Raw genomic sequence first — 11,967 nt, forward strand, 5'->3', positions numbered from 1 at the left:
TAACATTTTTAGCACAGTCTTTTTCTAAGGACTCTGAGTGGCATTTTAGCTTCTTAACAACTATCTGAAGTAGGCTTGGCTGTTCAAATGATTTGCTGTGGGTGGTCCAGTGAGCTTCATATCCAAGCAGGAACCCGAAGTCATGTTTCTCATATTTATTGCAAACATTCTACGCACTGAAACACATTGATCTTGGAATGTAGATGTGGGAGTTGTATTAAGGTCAAGAAGTATAAATGTTCAGATTAGGTTCTCCGTACATTTAATGTCAAGTATACTCTTCAACCCTTAGTATTTTTGTTGTTCTCACTATAGAACTATTTTTAAATTAGTCTGAGATATCTAACTTTGTAATTGTTTCACGTATTCAGGGTTCAATCCTACCCAACTTGCCAGCGCTGATGCAGCCACAATGCAGCTCTGAAGTAAGGAAATAAACATTCCCTTACCTTGAGGAGGCCTCTGTGACTGCTTCTCCCCCCCCAACTGCATGATGCAGCGCACATGCTATTGGCATGGCTGTATCAGTGCTGAAAGGCTTTTAGGATGGGGCCCTGTATTTGGTTAGGTACAGTGTTATGGAAAATTTCTAATCGTGAACATATGGAATCTAGAGGACGTTTTCCAGAAGTCAAAAATGTTATTCAGGTTTCTAGCAAATGTCAAGTCATAAAAAATATTCTGTCATTTGAAACATGGTTACAAATTGGAGATGACATATTGACATAATCTAATCTCACCCTCAATTGATCACACGCATCTCTGTGTAGCCAGCAAATAGAAAATAATATTCCAACTGTAACCATATTATGGGATACATTCAGTATACCGTGTGATTTTTTTTCCCCCCTGAAAGATCATCTATAGAACAATGCTATGCATGTTTAATCAGAAGGAAGTGCCACTGTGTTCAGTGCAAATTTACAGTTCAATCCTACCTAAATCCCTGTGTAGTTATGCAGAGGCGTCAGCTTCTGCTTGATTCTGCGAGGAGTTTTTCCTCAGGGTAAGGAGACATTTGTCCCCTTGCCTGTGGTAAGCCCCAGCAACCATTATGTGGCAACTCAGACCTGCGCCAGTGATATTACTGGCACAAGTCTGCATTGATCTATGCAGGCAGATCAGACCCAGGAAGGGATTTGGATTCAGTGTGTGCCACCGCTGCAGATCCTGCCCCCTCCTGGTCCTGATCTGACCATCCTGCCCCACATCCTCCCTGTTCCACACCCGCCCCACCCTATCCTCCCCATACTGGGCTTACCTCCTCCGGCAGGCCTCCCAATGTCTGCCAAGGCACACAGGAACACTCTGGCCTTCCCACTGTCACATTGACTGCTAGCACTGCCACAAAGCGCTTTACGGCTGCTTTGCAGCAGTCCTTGCCAGTGGAATGTGCGTTCTGCTAATGCTAACACTGGTAGGGTGTCAAGGAGGGAGTAGCTCCTTATCTGGTTGTCCTGCGGAATGCAGCTTCCAGGACATAGCTCACACGATAGAGAGTACACAGACGCAAGGAAATCCTTTACCATTTCAGTCTGTATTTACAAGTTAACAAAAATAGCAGCAGCATAGCAAAATAAAATAGACAGCAAAATATACAACACACATGACCACCAACAACCCCACATATGAGGGCTCTCACAGTTCCTTATAAAGCACTGTGCACAAATCAGGATGGGTGGTGTCTCCTGCTGCTGCCACACCCTGTCTCATGATGCTAGCTCATCACCTGTCTTATCATTTAGCTCCCTTTACACCTGAGTCCTGGTGACTCAGCACTTCACAAAGATTAGGCCCTACCTTATTCAGGCCTGCAAATTTACCCTGGGTTATGTTCTAACCCTGACATAGGGTTGGGCCGTTACTCTAAAGTAAGTATGCCTAGGATTGTAGCCTTTTGTTGACCATGACCACAGTTTATAATGAGCTAGCTAGTACGTACCAAAGCAGCATTAAAAAACATGGTTCTAGGCATAGCCATACCTCTGTTGCTGCTGCCTCTGTCTGGTCAGTCTAGTTTGTTCACTTTGCTTTCAGCCAATGGCCTCTGCTTCCTGTGGACCAAAACCCAAGCCTCCACAGCATCAAGCAGAATAAATTATGAAAGGTATACGTATTAGGCAAATGCTTCCTGATGTTACAATAAAATCAACTTCATTTTATTATTATTTTTATATAAGCAATATTGCTAGCAGCCTAAAGCCCAATCTACACAATGAGGACTGTATATGGTTGCTGCAGAGCTATAGCTTCTGCCACACTGCATTTTCTCAACAACATTGTTAGAGGAATGCTATGAGAAAACCATGTACAGAGTTTGCATCTCTCTGCATCTTGCAAGTGGCAGCCAATGAAACAGAGCAGGAATAGGGATACTCTGAGCGCAACAACATCACGTCATAATGAACATGTATGTGTGAATCAGCCCTGGGCTTTCATACACTCCAGGACTGGCTTGAATGTGTGATTTGACAGACTCAGTTGAAAAGCATTGTGTTATGGGTGATGTGGTGGTTCTATTTGTGATGTCAAATCTCTAATGTACCCATTCGCACATGCAGATCCACCTTGGATGTTGCAATATGGTTGCAACCTTGATCTCGAAAGACTATGGTATAAGCCGACAGCACCCGGTATCCCCAGGCGGTCTCCCATCCATGTACTAACCAGGCCTGACCCTGCTTAGCTTCTGAGATCAGATTAGATTGGGCATGTGCAGGGTAACAGTTGCTGCAATATAATCAAGTGATGAATAGACACGTCTGAAGCAGCCCCAGTACTAGGATGGATACTGGAAATTCTTGGTATAGTGCAGTGATCTTCAACCTATTTCACACCCCTAATTAATCAATCAAGTAAGAGTCTGGGGGTCCACAGTTGATCCTGCCCCCCTCCTGGGACCCTATTTGTCCACTCCCCACCCCCATAATGCCCTCCCAGCACTGTTCACTGTAACAGTATAAATATTCTTATTAGAATTTTTACACTGTAATAGTGTAAATATTCTTATTCAAGAGAGCATAAAACGTTACTATGATGCCTAGCACTAGTGAAAGCTATTTTAGCCTAACTGCTAAGAACCTGAGCGGGACTGGGACACCATCTCATGGTACCTGAAGGTGTACACCAGATGCCTCCCCCTTTACCTGATGGTGCCATAGTCCAGTGGTCTTCAACCTTTTTCATTCCCATAAGTTACCTCGAGCCCACAACTGAGGCTTGACAACTCAATTGGGGTCCCGACCCCAAGGATGAAGAACACTGGTATAGTGCAAGAAAAAATGGACATTAGGTGAATGTCTGGAAACTCACAGATACAGCAGCAAATATTTGATATTCACTTTAAACATGATTGTCTGCATTCAAGTTGTCTAAAAAATGGGAAGATGTATACCTGTTTTCAGATATTCACAAAATTCATCTAAGCCTTTCAGAATATGGATGGGAATATTGACAGTCACTAAATGTTGACAATTCACACTAGCATCTCTGTGAAGGTGCTATCATTTTTTTTCCTATAGCATGTTTAATGATGCTATGAAAAATGAACTCATGTTTCTCAGAGTAAGTCTATAGTTTCCCTTGAGAACACTGGAAAGAAGTAGTATTGTCATCATGGAATTCTGGATAATTAGACAAAGACAGTGTAGCCTAAATGGAAAATAAGCAGAATACAAGCCCTGCTCTTTCAAACTTCTCACGATTTCATAATCCAATTTTGCATCTTAGCACTTGGAGTTAATTAACAAATTACCCAGCCCACTTTTCATCATGGTAAGTGTTCTTCTACTTCATCAAATGAGAAATAATGCAATATGAAAGCCAAGATCTCCTGCCATAAGTTATCCTATATTGCAAATGCCATCTGGGATTATTTCCTTTGCATGATAATTACCATTCAGACAGCAAGAGAGTTCTGCTCTTTGCATTTTCAAAAAAAAATTAAAAAGCCTTGCAGGACAGAAGGTATAATAAAGTTCTGGTCCAAGTACAGGTGGAAATTTTGGATGCCTCTCAACATTCCCTTTCCGCATTTCAATGAATTATACTTTTTGCAGAGAAGCAACTAAACAGTAGCATAATTTGTTCCCCTCCCTAGCTCCACATAAATGGTAATTTAGCAGCTCTAGACATACATTCTGTCTTTGTCTCTCTTTAGATGGATCACATTGTTTTAGAACACCTTCCAAGGGCCACGTGTTTGGAAGTGGATCAGTCTCAGAAGACCCTGAGGGCAAACATTTGTTCATCCTCCAATCCTTATCAGAAGTGGCAGTTTGGACATTATTATGCGGACTGAAGAGAAAGATGAGCATGCCAGACAGAGGAGCCACTTTGTAATCCAGCAAATTCAAGAATGACAGCTGCAAGACTTCTGATAGCAAGTACAAAACTGGCAGCGACAATCGAAACCCATCAGTTTAAAAGAAGCATATAGAGTGATCAGGAGAGGGAGCTGGTTTGACGTGGCTTAATGCAAGCCAAGCATGTCACCTGAAGGAGCACTCGGCAAGAATTTGGAAGGAAAAAAATGGTCTGAAAAAGGATGTCTAAAATTCTTCTCTACTAGATCAATGCTGGTTTCTCTCCCAGAAAGTAAAGAATAGAGATCAGCACTGCTATGTATGTTTTATAAAGGCGAGATTTTGGAGATTTTGGTTTGCTAGGCTTTTCTTCTCTCTCAAAAACATCAAGATTTTAGGAACCATGTAGGGCTTACAGTTCTAAAACCTCAATTCCAAAATGCATGACCTGAGCCCAAGAACTGACAGCTGTCAAACTGTGGTTGATTGTGGTTGCTAAGTGACTGCCCCACCTATTTCACAGGCATGACAAAAGCTTGTCTTTACTGTAGGAAAAAAAAGGATCGGAAATGTCTTGCAAGGCTCTAATGCGGACAGCTTTAAGAAACTATGGGGACAAGCATCTGGACTAAAAGGATCAGAACTGCTGCTTCCATGCACAAAGCCCTGCCAGAGAGCCTTCAGTTTTTCCATATGTAGCTGTGGAGAGCAACTTATTAGAATGGAGAGAATCTTGCAGAACTGGACACAGGACTGCATGCCCTAAACTGCTAGATCTCCTACTTCCATTTAATATTGTCAGTGTATACCATACTAGGACACTAGCAATGTGTGAACAAGCGGCATTCCAGTGATGCAAATGCAAAGGGGTGCTGTGTTTGCCAGTGAACTATTATTCAGGTCTTTGGTACTGAAAAGGTAGGAATTCATGGCGGTTGGAATCAAAGTTCTTTTCATTCAAGTGCTAAAACCACCATTTAGGTGGGGGAAAAAACCCACAGCCACTGCCATGTTGTGAGCACTTTAGAACTTCCCATAGTGATTTTGACCACGTAAAGAGACAGTCTATAGCTTCCAGATGCACAGGGAATCAAGCAGTACCATGTTCCTGCAAACGCTCAGAGACACAGAGTTGTCAGGGACAGAACTACTATTTGGCTTCCTACATGCCTAGATAGACAGCTGGCTCATCCCATGGTTAATTCCCATTATTTTAAGTTGTCCCAATATGATATGCAGTTACGTCATTCCACCCTCTACCTTGGAGAGCCGATTTCTGTAAATGCAAACACAGTAGCTTACTGTGGAGTAGAAATGTGGAGCTGCTATAGAGTAAGAGACAAAGCACCCAGTCAGTAGCCCCAGTAGGTATAGCTGCAGTTGGATTTTACTAATTCCTACTGAAGATGTTGAGTCAAATGTTTGGAATGTTCTTCTTTGTTATAAAAAAATGACACCCCTGACAAGGCTACTATTTAAGAATAGAAGTCATGCCCCCCTCCCTCAAGTCTTTAGGAACACATATCTCTGGTGAATATGGGATATAAAAAGGTAATCATAACAAATGTGCTTAAAAAGGCACATTTCATATAGTGTGCTTTAAATCTTGTCTTGAATCTTGCCCCCCATAAAGGGTAGAAATGGTCATTTTGTTCCCAGCACATTCAAAAGGAGTGGGTCTTCTCATATGGAGATGGGGGTGTTTTGTGTGTATTAGAGGAAGTTCTTCATTTTTCATGTGAGGTGACCCAGTCAGTTTGTTGTTTGTGGACCTTAGCTCTTTATGTTGGAGAATGGCAGCCACAAATAAATCATTTCTTGTCATTTTGCAGGACTGAGCCTTTCAGCTGCAATCGTCAAAACAATTTATTTCAGAGCAGTTTCTCCAGACTACTGCAGAGTTGGTTGAAGAACTACATTCGCTTCATGCTTCTGTAGTCTTCAGAATCCTCCAAAGTGGTGGGACTACTCTGGAGTAAGAGATTTGTACGTTAGCATCCTTGATCACCAAGCATTATTTGAATTGGTACAGCACAATATAAAACCTAGGTGACAGCCCTACTTTCTTCATCCATAATGTTTACAGCTTGCTACATGTCTGTTTTTTCTGTCCAAGAGGGCCTCTATATAATGTTACTGTCATATCATGTATCAACACTGACAATGTTTGACAAGCCAAGCCTGCCAAAATACTGATTTGCCTAACAGACTTCACAGTCAGCTCTATTTCCAACTGTCTTCCTGATTCCTGTCCCCCTGTCCCCCTTACTTCAGTGCAGCTACCCTGGAGTCACTATCAGTAAAATTACGCAGATGTTGTCTATGCTCTTATGTTTTATCAAGGGCATGAATTTCATTACATTTGGTGTGTTGACATTCCATCATTTGTCACTGGGCAGGCACAGTGGCCATATGTCATGGTCACATTGCATTTCCCATCATGTCATGTGCATTCTCATTCATTTGTGTAAATGTTCTCTTCTGTGTTGTACCACTTATGCTTTAAAAAGCATTGTGTGTGTGACCCCAGTAGAACCTTGGCATGAGAAAAATTGCAGTAGGAAACACACACAAATTACCTTTTCTTGCAACAATGCGAATGTCTTTGACAAAATCTATGAAAATGTTCACTATTGCATTTTGCTCAAAATGAGATCTATAGTGCAAAATGTAAGCATATGCGCCTGTGTCATTCCCATCCTGATATCCCCCTGCAGTATTTCTGATTGCCATTTCCATAGCAAATGGAAATAGCTTCAAATAAAGTGTGACACCATTTACCAGGCTACAATGAACCTGATTTACTTTGGCAACTCTTTTACAAGCTGACATATGTTTCCAGCTGTTTTTTTTTTCCCATTCATTCTTGTCTTTGGCTTGCTTGGCTGCAAAAGGTGCTTAAAAATAATCATCCATACATGCTCAAAACTTTAAAAAAAAACTTAACACAGAAAATTATTGCTCTATTTGAAGATACATGAAGGTGTCGGAAACAGTATGTAAAGATCTGGGTATTTCTACACAACTGTGGCTTGTGACTTGAAACAATAATGGCTCCAAATCAGAGGTCTGTATGTGCATCAGTGGTCTCTTTGCACAAATCTATACTTGCACCTGTTCACCCAACACATGGCTAACACTGTCAGCTGTAACACCTCAACTTCCAAGAGAGAAGATCAGTGTTAACAACACTGATCAACTAACTACTCAGTGCTGTATATACCTGCCACAATTTGAACAAGAGCCCCATTGAAATGAATAGAATGTACATTAGTTGTACCAGATGTCCTGTTGCCTCAATGAAACTTATGCACAAATAACTTCTCTGGATTAGAACCTTGTTCCCATTTCAGGGCCACAAACCAGTTGAATGACCTGGAGTGCAGATACAGAGGTTCACCACCAATCATGTGTCCAGGATATTTTTAGCCCCCCTTACAGCACAAAAGAAGTATATAAAGTCTGCTTCCTCACATACATTGCCCTAGATTCATGCGTGAGACAAACCTGAAATGATAAGCATTCATCCTTTGTCAATAAGAATAATTTTTTTATTCAATGGCCAGTTCTTTAAAACAATGAGCAACACAGTTGTGGTGCCCTCCTTTCCCCTATATGAGCTACAGTGGAATTACTACCTAACCACTTAAGGAAACTTGAATGTTTATGTCACTGAACAGCACAAAACGTGTTCACTGGTGACCAAAATCTGAACCTTTGTCATTAATATCTTACTGGGTTTTTTTAATATTACAAATTGGCCCAGATGTAATTCTGGACAAGAATCCTGGGTATGTTTGATTCCTGTAGTTAAAATTCACTCATTTGATTTTAATACCTGTGTTTTGTTTTAATCTGAATTAACACCCAGTGAAAAACTTTGCAACTTTTGAGGAAACCTATCCTCTGTGAATTTCAAGTATGGACTATGCAATATAACTAACTCAGAGATTATGCCTGTAATCAGTAAAAGGGTGATGCTTTAATTTCTTCTTTTTTTAAGATGTATATATTTTCAAATGTGAACTGAAGTCTATTATATTATGTGATATGCCTTTGATAGATAAGTTAGATCCTGATGAGCACATTATTCCCTTATCTGTGCAGGCAGTAATTCTAAGACAAAAATCATATTTTGACGTATTTGAAGCAAAAAACATTTTTGCAAAACATGGGAATAAACATGTTATTAAACCTCAAAAAGTAAATAATTTTCTTTTTTTACAAAAAGAGTCTTGTTAGACAATCTTTAATACTCCAAAGTTATTTAAACAATTGATTTTTGCAAACCTTAACTTATAGAACTGCACTCTTGTCAAGGAGAACAAAAAAAAACCCAATCTTGATTAGGATAAAGATATTCATTCAGAATCACAAGACAGCTTTGCTGAAGCTATTGAACTGCTCAACAGAACTGCTCCAAAGTGGTTTGAGCAGTTTAAGCAATGGAAATTTAACTTGGTAAAGAATTTTCTTATCACATAGGCTGCCACCTTTCTTCTTTGCAGAGGTAGGTTCCTTTAAAAACTATATGACTGTCAGGAGAGCTGCAGCTGCTGAATATCTTCTCTGATGGGCTAGCCAGAGGTAACATGACTACTTGCCTGGCCCACAGGTGTACATGTTTAGTCCCTGTTGCATATATGCAATGTTGGGCAGAAATGACTTAGGGCCCAATCCTATCCAACTTTCCAGCATCAGTGCTGCCATCATGCAGCCTCAAGGTAAGGGAAAAAATGTTCCCTTACCTTGAGGAGGTCTCTATGTCTGCCCCTCCACCACAGGATGCAGTGCATACCCCATTGGTACATCAGCACCACCGGCACTGGAAAATTGGATTGGATTGGGCTGTTAATGTGCCACTGGGAAACAAACAAAAAAAAGTATAAATCCTTTCTATTATTTATCAGGAACATTTTATGAACCATTCTTTAATTTCCTCTGAAATATTCATCTTCAAGAATTGTTTTTAACAAGATTTACAGCAGCATGATTCCGTTTTTCATTCATCAAAATTGTATGGAGTAGTTGAGCTTGTTCAGAAGATAAGCTCTGTATGACATAGCTTTAAATATGAACTTTTTTTGGAATGCCCAGGATTTGTTTGTCTCTTTTGCAGGGCAACAGTAGGAATAACAACACTAAGGGCACAATCTTAAGCAGGTCTACTCAGAAGTAAGTCCTATTGTGTTCAATGGGACTTACTCCCAGGAAAATGAGGTTAGGATTGCAGTCTTATACTATAACTTGGGGAAAGATCCTCAGAGCTGATTCAAGCCAGAGGGCAAACAAACAGCTTTCACTGGTACAAGGAGGGCAGTGTTTAGTTTGCACAATAAAGAACTGTCTTTTTTATTTTTCCTCCCTATTTAGACAATAAAGACTTGCCTTGTATGAGGAATGACAAAATTCCAAAACAATATATGACTCTGCCAGAAATGTACATTCTCAAAGAACCTTTCAGTAGCCAAGGCCTCCATAGCCCAACTTCCAGTTTGAAGGCCACATCCATTTAATTCTTTTCCAAATACATTTCCCCCCACCTCTCTTCCATGGTGGAGTTTGTCAAACAGAAGCACCTTCCTCAGACAGTTTTGCAAAGGTTTTGTGTGTGCTAATTCAGCAGAACGGAGACTAGCAAGCTCAATGACCAACCAGGCACAGCCCACAGGTGGAGTGTGTTTTGTTTATAAGGCAATGTGGGACAACCGGGCTGTGCAACCTTATATCTTTCCCCTTGGGGGAAAAAAAGACTGAAGGAGGTGATTTTGCACATTATTAATCTTTCCCCTTTGTGCTTGTTGCTTGAAGAAGAATTCTGTGTAGCCTGAATGCTTGCTATTCTCATGGGGCGGGACACAAGTTTATTATAGGAAGTAAAAGTTTAACAGTACATCATATGCAACCCTGCATTTTCAAAATATTTTTAACATATTAAACTATACAGCGGTAATAGCCAAAGTACATTTATTTAACTAGTGCATTCACACATGTTAGACATAGTGTCAACACTCAGATTTTAAATTAACAGGTGTATGTGATGGTGGTGGTGATTAGATGCTAATTTAAATGACACTAAACAATATTTGGCTGGTTAAATTACAAACCATGTGCAACTGATTTTTGTAAGGATAGTGGACAAATAATTATTTGCTCCTGGGATGAATCAATCTGGTTCTAATCTGGATTTACAAATTGCAATGAAAAACTGAGCCAATTAGCACACTTCAGGCTAAGTTTATTAACGGTGCATAAGCTTTCACATGCTGTATTAATTAATACCAAATTCAGTTCCAAAGCTGGTGGCTGTAGTCTAAAAAGGCAATGCTTACTCATAAAGTTAGTCCAACTGAATCCAACATAACTTACTCTTTAGTAAGCATGAGTGGGAGTGTGTCTTATCCCAAGCATATTTACTCCAAAGTAAGACTCGTATCATTCAATCCAATCAATAAACCTTTATTGGCATAATACAAACAATCAAAGAAAGTAAGCACAAAAACATAATAATATCAGATAAGGGAATCAACCAAATTCATTTCTCTCCATCTTGCCATCAATTTCAGAAAATTAGCATATCATTCAATAGAACTTATTCCTAAAACGAATACATAAGATTGCAGGCCATCAGCCTAACCCTATGCATAGTTACTCAGTTTCCACTGTGTTCAAAGGGGTTTTCTCTGAAGCAACTATGTCTGGGATTTCCACTTTTAATGTGCAGTTTGGCAGTACCTGTAATCTAAGACCATCACTCCTAGCTAAAGCATATTTACATATTTACATTTTATCACAACATAGCATGGTGCTATGGGAAAACAGTCACAGCTATTTCATGGTAACAAAAGCCATTAAAATAAAGAACATAGCAAGTGCAAAGAGTTATCACCTTCATCATTGTAACAGCATCTTCTAGTTTGTCTACTGCCAGGAAAATACTAGAATAGAACAATTATCTCAATTATTTTGTATGCATTTAAATGATTACCAGTTAGTCCAAGACTGTCTGTTGACTCAACTCCAGTACAAAAATGGTAAAGAAGCTAAGAAATTTAAAATCAAGCTATGTTAAACATTCCAAACTGCTGATTTATCTCCCACAGGAATCTATTAATGAAATTGCCATTGGTTACATTTTTTGATGTAAATATTCAAATTACACATACTGGCCCCGATCCAGCTAGAATTAGCTGGGAAGCATTGGGACTGAAGTCAGTCATGATTATTAATTCGTTTCATTGGTTTCAATAAACCCAATCTTAGATGTGCTTACTCAGAAGTAAACCCCACTGCATCCAACAAGATTTACTTCCAGATAAATATGTATTGGGCTGCATCCAGTCAATCCAATCCTTTGCATAGTAACGCAGAAGTAAGTCTCAATGTTTATCATAATGGGGTTTACTCTTAAGTAACAATGCAAAGGATTATAGCCTTAGGCTGCAATCCTAAACACATTTACCTGGGAGTAACTCCCATTGAACTCATGGGGCTTGCTTATGAGTAGACACACACAAGAATGTGCCATTAGTCATTTCTAAAGTCAAACTGTGTCAAAACCACAAGGATATTTTGATAACTTGATGTTACAGGTGGAGAACTGTCCAGGGCAAGAGGGGAGGGGGGTTATTGCAGGAGGCTGATCAAATTCTCTGTTTCAAGT

At 39.9% G+C, this 11,967-nt stretch overlaps 1 protein-coding gene across 1 annotated transcript in view; it reads left to right on the forward strand.

Annotated features, from left to right (window-relative positions):
- GALNT5 (polypeptide N-acetylgalactosaminyltransferase 5) overlaps positions 1 to 4,300 on the forward strand; it is a 42,943-nt gene extending 38,643 nt beyond the window's left edge. The window contains exon 10 of the mRNA XM_066621554.1: positions 4,160 to 4,300. Within this exon, the coding sequence (XP_066477651.1) occupies positions 4,160 to 4,300 (141 nt within the window). The remainder of the gene's footprint in view (positions 1 to 4,159) is intronic.
- The last annotated feature ends 7,667 nt before the right edge of the window (positions 4,301 to 11,967 follow it).

Source organism: Tiliqua scincoides, chromosome 1 (genome assembly GCF_035046505.1).
Source record: "Tiliqua scincoides isolate rTilSci1 chromosome 1, rTilSci1.hap2, whole genome shotgun sequence".
Lineage (NCBI taxonomy): Eukaryota > Metazoa > Chordata > Lepidosauria > Squamata > Scincidae > Tiliqua > Tiliqua scincoides.